This window comes from Tetrao urogallus, assembly GCF_951394365.1.
Source record: "Tetrao urogallus genome assembly, chromosome: 1".
Taxonomy (NCBI): Eukaryota; Metazoa; Chordata; class Aves; order Galliformes; family Phasianidae; genus Tetrao; species Tetrao urogallus.
The window spans coordinates 118,710,453-118,725,887 of record NC_136813.1 but is presented as its reverse complement, the minus strand read 5'-3'; the positions used below and the strand labels follow the sequence as shown (position 1 = coordinate 118,725,887).

General features: G+C 43.8%; 1 protein-coding gene across 1 annotated transcript; it reads left to right on the top strand.

Moving 5' to 3' along the window:
- Positions 1-294: 294 nt before the first annotated feature.
- ITFG2 (integrin alpha FG-GAP repeat containing 2) lies at positions 295-12,757 on the top strand (the record flags this gene model as incomplete). Its single annotated transcript, XM_079550408.1, has 12 exons — positions 295-405; positions 1,396-1,491; positions 1,958-1,999; positions 4,373-4,541; positions 4,828-4,967; positions 5,335-5,483; positions 6,641-6,735; positions 9,132-9,185; positions 10,588-10,679; positions 11,542-11,659; positions 12,285-12,458; positions 12,600-12,757. The coding sequence occupies exons 1-12, from the start codon at positions 310-312 to the stop codon at positions 12,755-12,757; spliced, it is 1,383 nt and encodes a 460-aa protein (XP_079406534.1). The 5' UTR covers positions 295-309.
- Positions 12,758-15,435: the final 2,678 nt, after the last annotated feature.

The following is a 15,435-nucleotide window of genomic DNA, read 5'->3' as shown; positions in this document are numbered from 1 at the left end:
ACGTAAGGGAGCGAAAACCACTCCAGGCAGTCAATGGCATACTTTCCCACTGAGCTGGAGCAAGAATCTCACACCTGGTCTGCATAACAGTAGGGCTTTTCTCACGTTTTCACGTTTCCTCACTGCGAAAGAAAGCTCGGTCGCGGAGCACGGAACGCCCCCTCGCGAGGTCGCAGCGTTTCGAGAAGAGCGCAGTCCCGCTCCGCCCCTTCTCAATGCTGACGTCATCACCCCTCGCTCGAACCCGCGGAGCCGCCATCGCCTTCCCGTCGTCCCAGGCTGGAGGCCGGCGGCGGAGCGAGCGGCGGTATGCGGTCTGTCAGCTACGTGCAGCGCGTGGCACTCGAGTTCTGTGGCAGCCTCTTTCCGCACGCCATCTGCCTGGGGGACGCCGACAACGACACGGTGCGACCGTGACGCGGTAGCGGCGGGATCTGTTCCAGGCTTTGAGCCGGCGGGTGGCGCAGGGCTCCGTGGCGGGCACACTTGCGAGCCTAGCGTGACTACGCGGGGGGCTGCAGTGCGGGGCGGGCAGAGAAGGTCGCTCATAAACGGGATGTTAGCGTCACTGGATTACAGCCAATCAATGTTTGCGTTACCATTGGACGTCGTAGGCACTACTTGTTGTGAAGCTCTTAGGGAAATAAACTTTTGGTCCCAGGGAGAGACGTTGCTACCGTTGCACGACTGGAAGTGCAAAGCTGTGGAGAAACAGTTTGTTGCCGTGCATTGGAGTACTAATGGAATAAAGTCGAGGATAACTGTCTCTTGATCTATGTGTTGGATGGATGTGCATCAGCGCTATTAGTGTCAGCTCCAAAATGGTTGTTCTTGGAATGTCTGATTTTGCTGTAATTAGGAAGAGATTAGCTTGAACACATATGCGAAGACTGTCTCAATAGACAAATCTTCTTAAGCTATTGTGGAAAGTGTCATGTGAACTAATGTTACACAGGGTAATGTGCTAGGGGAGTTATGCAAAAAATTGAAGTAGAGACGTAATGCAGAGGATGGCATATGTGGGCTCATTAGCAGGAGATGGTGACTATTCAGCAGTCATCTTTCAAGAAAGCCAGTTTGTTTAGCCAGTTTGTTAGTGAGGCTGAAGATGCAGTGTAAATGTGTTGTGTTCTTGCAGATTTTTTCTAGACAATTACTTTCTCCACATCTTCCTCAGATGAATGAAGAAAGCCCAAGTCAGCTGTTTAGTCTGATTGTGTAAAATGAGGACTCTTTTTTTTTTTTTTCTTAGACCTTTTCTACTGTTTCAAGCTTTTAACTCTTGATTTGCTGATTCATACCCATTTCAGATATGAGATCTGTAATTCACACTGTGCTGGGAGTACTATGTTACTGCAATTGTGAGCTTCTTACTAACCTAATTCTCTTGTACAGCTGAACGAGCTAGTGGTAGGAGACACCAATGGGAAACTCTATGTGTACAAAAATGATGACAGCAAACCCTGGACAGTACGATCCTGCCAAGGAATGGTCAGTTCTTTACAAAGCTTTTAACTGATTGGGCCTTTTAATGTATGTACATATTATTGTCCTTGATCACTGCTTAGGAACATGAAAGCTAGAGAGGAGTGGCAGCCAGAACGGCTTCTGATGCTTTTCATCTAGTGATGTAAGACCCTCTTGCTTACAGCAAGCCCTTTGGACTAGAAATTATGAGTGAAGAACTGAACAAACACAGTAATTCTGTTGGGGCTTCTCCCACCTTGGACCTATTCCTGTGCACTTTGAATTTTGCTCCAGAGCTCTGGACAGTTGTGTGGCTTATGTGTTTCTGTCCTGGGCAGTTCTTTTTGTTGTTAAAAAGGCTGTTCGAGTTCAAAAGACTACAGTCTCTTGAGGAGGAGAGGAGAGGGTATGGCAGGGGTTTATCTAAAAGTGCTTCTTTGGGTTGCCTTCTCTCATAGATGGACTCTTAAGGTCTTCTTTTCTCTTGCAGCTTACATGTGTTGGTGTGGGAGATGTATGCAATAAAGGAAAGGTGAGAGCAATCAAACTCCCCCCATCTTTGTCTGTAGGGCAAATGGGAAGTGCTTAGGAGATTTAGCTCATGTCTGTCAAAGAGTGTGGATGAGAACAGATGGTAAGTGTTTTCTCTCCAGGATCTGACCTCATGCACAGAATTTTAATGCTTCTATTTTAAAATTGTTTTTGGGTTTATATGTAACCTGAATCTCATCTGTCTGTGAACACCATACAAGTCTTAGTGAGCAAAGTGATCTTATCTTTAGGAAGCTTTACTGATAAGCACATCCTTCTGTGTGAATGCCATGAGGCTCCAAGGGTTTAAGGATTACTCCCTTTCCTTGTTGGCTGTTATCCAGCTGTCCTGAGCCCTATTGCAGGTCATGGCTCTTCTGCTGCTTGACTGTATGTGTTTCAGGTCACCTAAACAAGACAGACACAGAATAGTTTCGACTTCCAAGCAAATTCTGGTGGGTGTAGTGTGACTTCTGGGGGCTTGCTATTTTTAAGAATTAAACAAATGACTAAGAGGTCAAAAATTCCACTTTAGGCACCCTGCCTAAAATATTGTGCTCCATAGGAGAGCAGAGCTGAAGTGAGGTTAGAGTAAGCCATGTATTGGAAGTTGCATGCAGACATCAGCTTCATATCCTGTTCTGAAAATGATGAGCCTTTTGGACCGTTTGGACCCTTCAGGACCTGAGTGGTTTGTGAGTTTGTGATTTTTGTTATTGGTATTCCACATCAGAATGTCATGTAAAGCAGTAGCAGTTAAAGAATTACTGTCCTGGTTCTGGGGACTGCCTTTTTTGGGCATTTTGGTTCTTGGAGAGGAGCAGCATTCCCCAGAGGAGTTCAGGCCCAGAGGAAGAAAGGAGGAGCTCATGGCTCACTTTCCTGGTCCAGGTGGCTGACAAGCATGCGGTCCCCGGCTGCTTTTGCCTGCCGTGATATCACAGAATCGCAGAGTGGCCTGGGTTGGAAAGGACTTCAAGGGTCATGAATCTCCAATGGCCCCTGCCACAGGTACAGCCACCAATCTCCCCATTTAACACTAGACCAGGCTGCCCAGGACCCCATCAAACCTGGCTTTGAACATCTCCAGGGACAGGGTATCCAGAACCTCTCTGGGCAGCCTGTTCCAGCACCTCACCACTCTCATAATAAAGAACTTCCCCCTGACATCCAACCTAAATTTTCCCTCTTTCAACTTAAAAACCATTTCCCCTTGTCCTGTTATTATCTACCCTTTCAAAGAGTTGACTCCCCTCCTGTTTAGGCTCCCTTTAGGTACTGGAATTCTGCAATGAGATCACCTCCCAGCCTTCTTTTCTCCATACTGAACAAGCCCAGCTCCCTCAGCCTTTGTAGGGGAGGTGCTCCAGCCCTCTGATCATCTTTGTGGCCCTCCTCTGGACCCTCTCCAACAGTTCTGTCTTTATTGTACTGGGACTCCAGGCCTGGACACAGTACTCCAGATGAGGCCTCACAAGGGCGGAGTAGAGAGGGACAATCACCTCTCTATCCCTGCTGGCCACCCCTCTTCTGATGGAGCCCAGGATGCCATTTGCTTTCTGAGCTGCAAGAGCACACTGCTGGCTCATGTTCAGTTTTTCATCCACCAGGACCCCCCAGGTCCTTCTCTACAGGGCTACTCTCAAGGATTGCTCCTTCTGGTCTGTATAAATGCCTGGGATTCCTCCAGCCCGAGTGCAGAACTTTGCAGTTTGTTGTGTTGAACCTCATTAGATTCACCCAGGCCCACCTTCTGAGTTTGTTGAGGTCCCTCTGAATGGCATCCCTTCCTTCCACCATGTCAACTGCACCACTCAGCTTGGTGTCATCAGAAAGCTTGCTGCACTCAATTCCACCATCTGTGTCACTGATAATGATGTTAAAGTGCACTGGTCCCAAGACAGACCCCTGAGGGACACCACTCATTACTGGCTTCTAGTTTTGGACACTGTTTCTCTCATTTTCTCTCATTTTGTTTGATTTTGTTGGATGTAGTAAATTAATATTCCTCCTCAGGTTGTTGCTGTTGCTCTGTTTTGGTTTTTTTTTACACCCATCTACTATTTCCCTTTCCCCACTTTTCTCTCTCTCCTGAGGTGCTGGCCCGCATGTGCCATGCCTCATTAGTCACAGGGCTGGGCCAGACTGGCTGTAAACAGTTAATACTTTTTTTCCTACCTCTCTCTTTTTGTTTTGTTTTGTTTTTGTTTTTGGGACTGTGACCCCTGTCACAGACACAGATCTGGAGATACCTCTGTGACAACTGGCCAGAAATAGTCTCTTGTTTCCTTGTAGCAGTCATTGATCTTCCCTTGCCCTGCTACAATTTCTAAAAGAAAAAAGTAATACGAAGACTGTTCTCTTTTTCTCTTAGAATCTTGCAGTGGCTGTGAGTGCAGAAGGTTGGTTTCATCTTTTTGATCTGACTTCCCCTTCAAAGCACCCAGATGCTTCAGGCCACCATGAGTTAGCGGAAGAGCAGAAGCTAGTGTTCAAGCAACATATTCCTGCCAACACCAAAGTCATGCTAATCAGTGACATAGGTGAGTGGGACAACAAGGATGAGAGTTCAGGGTGAGGGGATTTGGGGGCAAGAAGTGGTGATGGGGAGACAGAAAGTGTATGAGCATGTAGAAGAAAATGACTACCAAGTTGCTTTAACAAGACTGTCCGGTCCTTGAGGAGAAGAGCAAGAATTTACAAAAAAATTCCAAAGTGTGAGTTCTTGTAATAGGGTTGGGATCCTCAAGGATGGTGCTTGATGGATGTTGGGGTTTTTGCAGTTATGAAGGCCTAAGAGAGCCCTTCTGTCTCCCGGTTTCCCTGCAGATGGAGATGGGAAGTGTGAGCTGGTGGTAGGTTACACTGATAGAGTGGTGCGTGCCTTCCGCTGGGAAGACTTGTCGGAGAATTCAGACCATCTCTGTGGGCAGCTGATCCTGCTGAAGAAATGGTTGCTGGAAGGTCAGGTAAGGATATGGGAAGAGGCACGAGTTCTCAGTCCTATCAACAAAGTAATTGTCATCTTGATGGCTTGAAAGGAGATTTGCCTAGCAGTTGCCCTGTGCACGCAGGGACGCTGGTGTGATGTTCATTAGCTTCTCTCACTTGACTAGAGAATGTTTTCCACTAAGGGCGTTCCTAAGTGGCTTTTGCTAGGTGAAGATCTGTTTTACTTGGATATTTTGCCTGTAGCTGGCTTTGTTCAGCTTATGCTCAGCTTCTATGAAAAAATCTGCTGTAGTCAGATTTAGGTACAAGTTGCACAGTGGAAACTTCTAGGTTATGTAAGGTTTTCAGTTCAACTCTATCTTTGTTTATCCTGTGTCAGTACAGGTGGATAGCCTTTCTGTGAACCCAGGCCCTGATGGCTTACCAGAGATGATGGTGTCCCAGCCAGGCTGCGGTTATGCCATTCTGCTGTGCACTTGGGACTCTGAGCAGCAACCCATGATAGAGGGAAGAGACAGCTCTTCCCCTAGCAGGTGAGCAGTGATTGCGTGGAGTAGATGAGGAGATTCTACTGTAAATGCCTGTCACAAGAGGGCACCACGACCACTGCTTTTCTGAGGGATAATGCTGTCATCCTAGTGAAGCCAGTATCTGCAATGAACTACCTGCTGGGAGTTCATGACTTAAGCTTGTTGACACCCAAGTGCCCATGAATTCAGGTCTCTATGCTAGAGAAGAATATTGTTTTTGTTGTGTCCTGCTCTTCTTCTCGAGTTGGCCAAGGAGTGAGTGACCTAGATCTCTATAAGGAGAATGAGTCAGGGGAGCTGTCTGATGGTGGGAAGGATGGCATCTGTAAGGCTGAGCCAAGGCCAATTAATCTGAAGCCCAGGAAAGACACTACTGGTTTCTTCCAGGTAGGGCAGGATTTCCTAATAAGAACCTGGTAGCCAGTGCTGTAAATTACAAGCAGAGAAATCAAGATGGGCAGTGAGGTTATTTTCCCTGTCCCTAGAGGCACCACTGTGAGAAAATCAGGCATTCCTATGCTGTTCTTTGGGACAGTAAGGCAGACCCAGAAAATGTGCAGGATGGAAGCTGGGCAAGTCTTGATGTCTTAGAGACCTTAATGAAATGTAAGTATCTTCCTGGCCAGAACTCAGGCCCAGACATGATCTCTGACTCACTTGGACAACCATAGACAGAAAGTTTTCCTGAATGAATAGCATTCAGGCACGTGTGACAGAAAATAACTTTAAAAAAAAAATAAACAAACACCAATCTCCTTGTTTAGAATAGATGTTTTATTGACCTACTTGAGTTCTTTCCACCTTTCTGATGCTACAAATCACTAGGTCTTGTTTTTTAATCATTAGCAAATTTCTGTCATTCCTGAGATGGTGTGCTTTCTTTTCATTGCTTTTTGTCAGCAAATAATCCTTCTACTGATGATTGAAATGTCCCCTGCTTAGAGCAATCTGTCATTTTTTGCTTTGGGAATAGCATATTGTTCTTGAGTATTTCATTAAGGGGTTAGCCTGCGCACAGACTCTATCCATCTTGGATAGACTTGGAGACTTGGAGACTTGGACTTGGAGAGTTCTGGAGTATTCTGCTCTTCAGATTGTCCTGACACAGGACCAGGCATGATCTCATAACCTTTCCTGATGCCTGCCTCTTTTCTCTCTAGAGAGGCCCCTGTTCGAGATGTTATTCTCCACCAAACATCTGGTCGGATTCACAACAAGAATGTTTCCACTCATCTGATTGGTAGTATTGGCCAAGGTGAGAAATTAAGAGCTTGTGGTCTCTGCCTCAACAGTTGCCTGTGATATTTTTTCAATATGTCAGTCCAGCGTGAAATTAGATTTCCAGAGGCTGAAAATTAAAAACTTCAGGAGTTAGATGCTAGAACAGAAGGATTTCATCTCCTCTTGGTCTGCCTCCAAAGAACAGCTAAACGTTTGTTTTTGAACTTTTTACAGACTTTAGACCTTCCCTTGTTATTCATCACCCAGCACAAGTTTCCCTGCATCCTCTACTTGCTTACGTTTACTCATCTCGAACGTCTATGAAGCCCTTCTCCTGCAGATATACTAGATCCTTGCTTTTGCATGACTGCAGCTTCTGCCCTCTTCTTAATTACCTAGATGCATCTCTTCCTTTCCACAGCATCATTTTTAATTTCTTGCATTTGAGCACTTGATTCCTCTAACAGCTATATCCTACCTTCTTTTGCCTGTGAATCCCAACCCTTCCAGAGCTGCTTCCACATTTCATTTTTATTGCTGTCCTTTGTCTCCTTTCAGTTTATACTGTTCAACTGTTATCTGTAGCTGCTGGCTTCTCTCAGCCCTAACCTACTGCTTTTGTATCCAAGCATTTCTTACATGCTGCCAGTGCTTCCCCCATGAAACTGGCTGAATATGCTGAATGCTGTACATACAGAGCATGCAAGTTTCACACTCCCTTGTTTATATGCTCCATAGTGCAAGGAAGAAGAAGATTCAAAGCAACCCATGCTTTTTCCCTCCATGTCTGCAACTGGCTGGAATTGATGTGCATTTGAATTATCATCTGCAGTGCTGTCTGCAGAGGAATTAGGCTGTGTAGTGTGATTAGAGTTGAGGGAGAAGGACAACTGACCAAACACTCCTCCCATCCCTTTCCCTGCTCCGCAAAGTACAGCTCCTACCCAGTTGCTAAGCTTGTCATATTTTCAGCATTTCAGCTGCTGTGAGTACCATGATCACTGGAGCATGAAATCAGTTATTTCACTGCATACAAAACCTGCAGAATAAGGGATGAGAAGTTTGTAAAAAGCCCCTTGGTGCTGGAACAGCAGTAGTGAGACAGCTAAAGTATGTCATGCTGACTAGTTTGCAGAGGACACAGCAGATCTTTTAGAACAGAGTCGTGCGTCTAGATGAATGTCAGCTACAGGCAGTATAGCACCCAACCAGCTAACTGTTTGCTATAAATGATCCTGTAGAAATAGGGTACTCTGTGTTCTGGAGTGTTGTAGCCTGAAGCTGTGCGTGGTGGCGAAAGTAGGCTTGCAGTATAGTGTCATAGTGTCAGCAGGGAAAGCTGTCTGGGAAGACCATGAAACTCCTTTCAGCTCTGCTGTCTTGCCACTGACTGCCACGTTTCCTGGGTTGCTGCAGACCTCAAGGAGACTGTGCCTCCTTCAACATTGTCAGTGCAAATATAAAATGCAGCTGTAGTTGAAAACAGCTCTAGCCTTCTGCCACCAAGTGTGATATCACTTCCAAAACTTTTATCTTGCATGTCTCTTCTGACTAGTGGACAGGTAGAGAATTTACTGAAGTGGTGGTCAGGAAAGTCATGTCTTTGGGTTTAGCTAGTCCTGTGCACAATTGTGTGATACACAGGCTTTGGAGAGGAACTGTTTGCAGGAAGTTCACAGCTGTGGGAACTAATAAAGCCAGGGCTGGGTGCACGAGCATTGAGACAGATGTCTAACCTACCCTCAAAGCAAGAGCTCTGTAGCATCTGAGCAGCGTTTGCTGAGTGGGAACCACAGTTTCTGTTCAGTTTTCATCTAGTGGAAATAATAATATTGGTAGCATGATCTCGGCAGACTCATTCAGGAGCTGACATGAAGGTGCTTTTGTGCCGCTTTGACTGAAATGTAGTCCTTCTAGTGGGATCTGCTTTTTCTTCTTGTTTCTGGAACAACTGAAGGCAACATTGCTATCCCTGAGGGAAGCAGTGAGGGTATAGTTGTGATATTCATTTAGCTTAGGCTATTATCCACATTGTCCCTTTGTGATTATTGTGCCTGTGTTTGTGCATTTTTGGAGCGTAAAGAGGGTTTGATGATGTTAACTGCAACCAGAACTGCTGAAGGTCTGCATACATTTGGCATAAACAAATTCCTGGAAGCAGTCAGCAGAGCCAGACATGCCCATATCAATGCAAACTAAAGATGCTGGATTCTTGGGTTTACACTGACAGTTGTGCTCTACTAATAAAAGCTGGCATGAGGTAGGATTGGTTGCAAGACTGCAGATACTTGTTACGCAAAGTTGTAAGACTGGATGAAAAAGGAGGCAATATGGGTCAGCTTGTTGTTTTGCATCTTTTTTTTTTTCAGGAGAGGGAAGAAACAATGCTCATAAATAGGTTTCAACTGTAATTCTCTTCTGCATTTACAGGGTGCTCCAGTGTGGGTAATGGCTCGGGTCTCTTTGCCCTTTGTACGCTTGATGGTAAGTTCTGCCACTGTCCCGGAAGAAGGGCCTGTGAGAAAGCCCAAGGCTTGTCCTTAATTAAAAGTAGGGAACAAGTGTGCAGTGCTTTTGATTTTGAAACAAGAGGGAACTGGGCTTCAGAAATGTTTCCTGATGCACACAAAGGAATTTGACTAGCTCCTTCTTCTGACGTTTGTTTTCTTCTTTTTTCAGTGTCTTATTAGTATCTCCCTTTTTTGCTATTACAGTCTCTTCATCTGTGGATTTCAAAGCATTTTACAAACATTTATTGCTCATATGGCACCGTGGCCTATGGGGATAGAACTGTTAAAGCTTGGCCCAAAACAGAAAGCTTGAAACTAGAATTAGCATCTGCTTACTCCTAAGCTGCATGCTTACCCAATACTTAAACTAGTGTTTGAGATGCCAATTTGGCAGTGCAGTGCATGTAAACAAGAGCCTGTAAACCATAGAAGAGATATGCCTTTGTACTTGAAGGGATTTGTGTTGTTTCTAAAAGTATTAAAGGAAATGGATGCTGAAACTCAAGTATTGTTAGTGAATAGCTTGCCTCACACTGGCCTGGAGCCATGTTTTTCTGCTCCATTGCAGACTGAGAAGTGATAGGACAGACTAATTAACTGAATGGAGGGATTCTGTTCAAAAAGCAGCTGTGTGGAGACAAAGTGCTGTGTGTCCCTGTTTCCAGGTAGGCAACTTGGTATATATGGGCTAGATGTCCATCTGCTCTATGATGTTCTGCTAGGGAGTTTCTGATTCTTGTTTGGGCCTTAACCGTGAAGCTGCCTCAATGGGCAAGGCTTCCAGTCACACAGTGATTCCTTCATGAGCCGTACTGAGATTGGAGGGCATAGTGAGGATAGGTTCATGTTTATGTTATATGACCTTCTGTCTCAGGTCTGCATCTCCCACTAGCCTCCATGGTATTTTCACAGTACCTCTGGAAAATAGGAAAATGGTATGAGGTAAGTGCTTAGAATGATTTTAGCATCCAGGAGGCCACTTCTATGCTACTAGCCAGTAACTTTTCAGCTGATACCAGTTCTCTTGAGATTGTGTGATCCATGGGACATGATGAGAGGATTCTAGTTTACGTGGTCTCATGCGACACCTGTTGATGTATTGTATCCAGGGATCGTGTTTTGAACACTTTCTTCTTAGGGTGCAAGCCAATTAGCAGAGCTGCTGCCATTTCTTCCTGTTTCCTTTTACTGCTGAAAATGCAATCAACTACTATCCCTCCCAGAAATGAGATTCCTGTCAGCTACAGTCTTTACTATGCTCTCCCCTCCATTAGCAGACCATGAGGGCTGAAGAAGTACACAGGGCCCAATGTTAGCAGACATTTAATATTTAAGCCTTTTAATATTTTCAGGACAATCTTTTTTTTCCTCTTCAGGGACACTGAAACTCATGGAAGGGGCAGACAAGCTGCTCTGGTCTGTGCAGGTTGATCACCAGCTATTTGCGCTGGAAAAGCTGGATGTTACTGTGAGTACTATGTGAATAGATCTGAGAGTGAAGGAGTGAAGACAGAAGTTCAACATAACTTTTCTATGTTTAAATTTTGGAAGGGTAGAGATAGTATTGCAGCAGCTGAGGCACAAACTTGGAATGATGCAAATTGTTTATTGCAGGTTCTAACATCCCTTGTATACATTCACAAGTTTTCTCTTTTAACTTTCCCACCACCTTTACATGTCAACAAAACATTCCACAAACACTCCTTAACTGCACACAGGCAGTTATCCAGTCAGAGCCATGAGTTGTCTCTGGTAACACGCTCTTCCTCCAATCAAGGCCATCATCACGAGGCCATCACACAGCTTACTTGACTTTGCTTTTTTCTTCTTCTGGAGATGTCCTTGGTTCTCAGTGTTGCTTTCTCTTGATTTTGTACCACAGCTGCTGCTCTGAATAGTCTTTCTTGTATTCCCACAGAGTATGACTCAGCTGAAAAAATGCTGGGATTATTGCAGGATGATACACTGAAAGCTCTGACTGTGCCAGCACATTCTACACTGGTGTCAGTCTGCCTTCCTCCAAGAGTTTGAGTTGTGTCTGCCTATTTGGCCTAGTGAGCGCAGCGCCTTGCTATGAATTTTTCCATCCCTGAACTGCTCTTTTATCTCACTGCAAAATTGAAAAGTTTTGCAAATTGTCAATACTCCAATTGACAGCCTATGGGCTCATAGGATACATAAGGATTGTAATAGAGAAGGAAGAGTTGATTTCCAAGTTAATGAGTGTTATCTTGTTCATTTAATAGTGCTCTACCTCTTGAATAAGCAGAAAGATTATTGACTGCCTCTGGGAGTAGCTGATGTCTGTGCTAATCCTATGGTTCCTGCAGGGCAATGGACATGAGGAGGTAATTGCCTGTGCATGGGATGGCCAGACATACATCATCGACCACAATCGCACAGTTGCCAGATTTCAAGCAGATGAGAATGTCAGTGCATTCTGTGCAGGTGAGGATTTTGACTGCAAAGCCAGCCCTCACAACATTTCTCCATGAAAGTTACTGCTCTCCTCTGGGGAACCTGTGATCTTTTGTCTGTCTGCGGTGGGGAATAATTTTCCTGGGGTGTATATTCTGCAGGAAGAGGCACAGTTAGTCTTCCCACTGATGGAATCTGGGAAAAGTAGAATGAGTGGGGGTGATGCTGGGGTATGGCTGTGATTGGTTTAGTTTATTTTTGGTTGTTTTTTTTTTCCTTTCTTTTCTTTCCAATCTGAGAGTGTTATCAGTGTTTTCTTCTCCATTGCTTTTTAAATTTGCAGTCTTCTAAGCTGTTCTCACTTGAGATACAGACCCCCATGGAGCCAGCCTGAGTCTTGACTTTGCTAATTCGTTTCTCTCAGACTTGTAAAAAGCAGCTTGCAAATCCACAAGCTGCATGCATTAATGACAGTTTAGAGACAACTGAAATATCTCAGAGGGGCTTAACATAGCCAAGTCCATCTCTGTTCTTTCCTTGAAGGTGCTTACTGCTCTCTGCTAACGTCTTTGTTGTCTCATCCTGAGAAGTTACCTATTTGCCTTCTCTGTATTTTGAGAAGTAGACAGATTTTCCATATTTCTGTTCTTTGTAGGCCTATATGCATGCAAACAAGGAAGCAACAGTCCCTGCCTGGTTTATGTCAGCTTCAATCAGAAGATCTACATCTACTGGGATGTGCAGCTAGAGAGAATGGAGTCCACCAACCTTTTAAAAATCCTGGAGAATGACCCAGAGTTTGACAGTCTACTGCAGGAGCTGGGTGTAGGTGAGTGCACAGAATGAGGGATGTACAAGAAAAAAGAGAGGAAGAGCTGCTGGTGCTAGAGAACTGGAGGGTACTTCTTCAGGAGAAGGGCTACTTAGTCTTTTGAGAATCCCTGCCAATTGTCTTTTTCTTTTTCTATAGAAAAAAGTGATGTTTCTGCAATCCAAGATCTGATTTACAAAACACTGTATTTTCCTGAGAAACAACAGCCTAACAGCTCTTTGCAGTGTCAGAATCCTGGAACAGAGTCCTCTGCCCACCACACTGTCATCCAGAATCCCTTACAAGATTCAAGGTGAACATCTGCCATCCCATTGGAAACTCTCTTCTGACTGGAACTGAGCATTCACCCTGCATGATAGTATTCTCAGCTTGTCTCTTCTCTCTCAGCTGAATTTGGATGGGAGTAATAGACTCACCTGCTGTATTACATCCATATCTTCTCCCATTTGTATAATGTTTTATTGGGCATGCGTGGAGCAGTCCCTTCACCATTATGGCAGCCTGAGAGGATTGTGTATGAGATCAAATATTATTAATTTGGTGCTTTTGTGTTAGCAAATGATAACATTTAAAGATCTTGAAAGCTGCTTTTTGAAAGCTTTCTGTGCTATGCTCTACAAAATATCCTGGAGCTGTTCCTAACAGGGAGAATGAATTTTGTGTGGAGGAAAAGGATATCTTGCCATTGGGTCAAAAAATCTGTTGCTCTTGTGTGGGAGAACAGGACTTTTTACATAATATTGCAGCTTGTTTTTTGTTTTGCAATTTCCATTTATAAATTAATGAAATATTTATAGAGGACAGCATCAGTCCTCTGTATCTTATGGCTGTGAAAATTGAAGCACAAAGCAGTAAATTGATACAACCTGCTTTGTCACAGTGAGCACTCCTGTTACTTCTCAGTATTCTTGCATCTCTGACTACTCTGTAACTACAGTGAAAGTTTTTCTCCATTTTAATGACCTCTCAGAAGTATTTTTGCATGCTCCCATATAATACTAAGTGCTTGTGTATAACTGGACTAATGAGGCAGGAGCTCTGAAGTCGCAGTAGTGCTTTGGTACCAGTGTTGCTCAAACTAGTGGAAGTTTTGAGCAGCAGGGCTTGAATTTATTATCTGTGGAGAGTTGACAGTGTAGGAACCACACATTAATGGGTTCCTATTATATAATAATAGGAACCTTATTATATAATAAGGAGTTGTTTTGGTGGCTGCTTAGCTCTGGATGGTAATTTCAGGTAGTTCTATCAGCTTTCATGATGCTGAGATATACAGCCACCTGTCCCGCTGGGCTGTCACAATACAGAGCATATCCTTAGCTGCTGGCAGATAGTGTGACTTGGGCCCTCATCATTTTTATTGTGCTTTCCTAATGATGATGAGTACTGTACTGGCTATTAATGAGGTCATAGTAAATTGGCCTCCCTCTAATTTCAGGTTTCTGTTTCCAACAACCTAGAGCTGCTGTTCTGATTGCCAGAACAAGTGAGAATTCTCACTTTTCTCAGAATTTCAGGTGAAGCAGTATCAACTACCCTTCTCTCTTCTCCTGTGGCCCAGCTGTAGAGGTGAGATGAACAGGCTGGTTTCTTTGTACTCTTTGTACTCTGTTCCTAACCCTATTGCTACTTGATTTTAATCTTCAGAATTAGTGAACCTGACACAGGGACCACAGTGGAGCAGAGTTCTGCAACGCAGGTTGCTGAAAACATGTAACAAAACAACAGGCACGTGTGTCTTAGCATGTGCTGTTCTATCCCTAAAGCAAACTGCTGCTCTTAATCTATGATGGGTTGTGTATTTTCTCCTCATACATCCTTAATTCTGTGGCCTCTGCCTCCTACACTGGGGACATAAACAGGATAATTACAAATAACACCAATGTCTGAGTTCTCACTCATGGTTTGCACAACCTGGCATGTGTACAGCTTTATAGGTAATGGACTCTTGCTGTATGTGCTTGATGAAAATGGAGCACTACCACAACTTGTGCCTACCGTGGCCCCACTTAACATCTTGTTTGTCTTTAGTAAGGCATGCTGTTTCCACAGAAGTACTCTTCTTGATCCCATGTTGGGATCTCAGATGTTTTTGCAACAATTGCCTGGAACATTTCATTTGTGACTAGTTGAGCTAATATGTTAGCTGGGTCCTACAGGCTATTACTGCGCTATTGCATTAAAACTTCCCAACCCATAACAGCAAAAGAAGATTGTCTATGCTCATTAACAGAGAACAACTCAGTACTGGCAGTTTATGCCAAATAGGTATCTTTCTTAGCAGCACAAGCACAACGAGGGTACAAATGGTTGTATGACTGAAACTGATTTATGCAAAACAAATTTTGCTATACAGGTCAAATGAACAGATAGTTCAAATTGATCTGCTGTTGAGATGTTGATTTTATTTTAGTCAAAACAGGAAAGCATTAATGTAGATGAATGACATTTTTCTAGGAACCATCTTAAAAAGAAAATATGACAAAACACGTAAATGTTGCAACTTGTGAAGCTTAGGGCTTTTCTCCTGTTGGATATCATTGCTTTGTGCAGTGCAAGCTCAAGAATGCTTGTTTGTGGAGAACAGAGGTCAGAAGGTATGGACGCTGTGTGTCATGGGTGTCCAACTTTTTTGCTTGCCTAGGCCACACTGCATGAATGGGAATCATCTTGTGCCACATGTAAAATATGTAATAATGTATAAAGTTTCATAATTAGATGATAAAATTTTTGAGCTGAATATTAGATTGCAGCTGCGTACAAAATTCACTGGTAGTGTATTTAGATTGACTGAAATGGAATCCCAAATACAAAAATAAAAAAAGTTTGTTTTTCTTTAATCTCAAAGCCTATTCTCAAATTCTTTTTTCAGAAATGAAAGCATGGCTGCATATTTCTCACTGCTCACAGGACTGTGTTTAAGCCAGCATATCAAAATGCATGAAATTATTTGATGTAGCTTGAGCTTGCCATA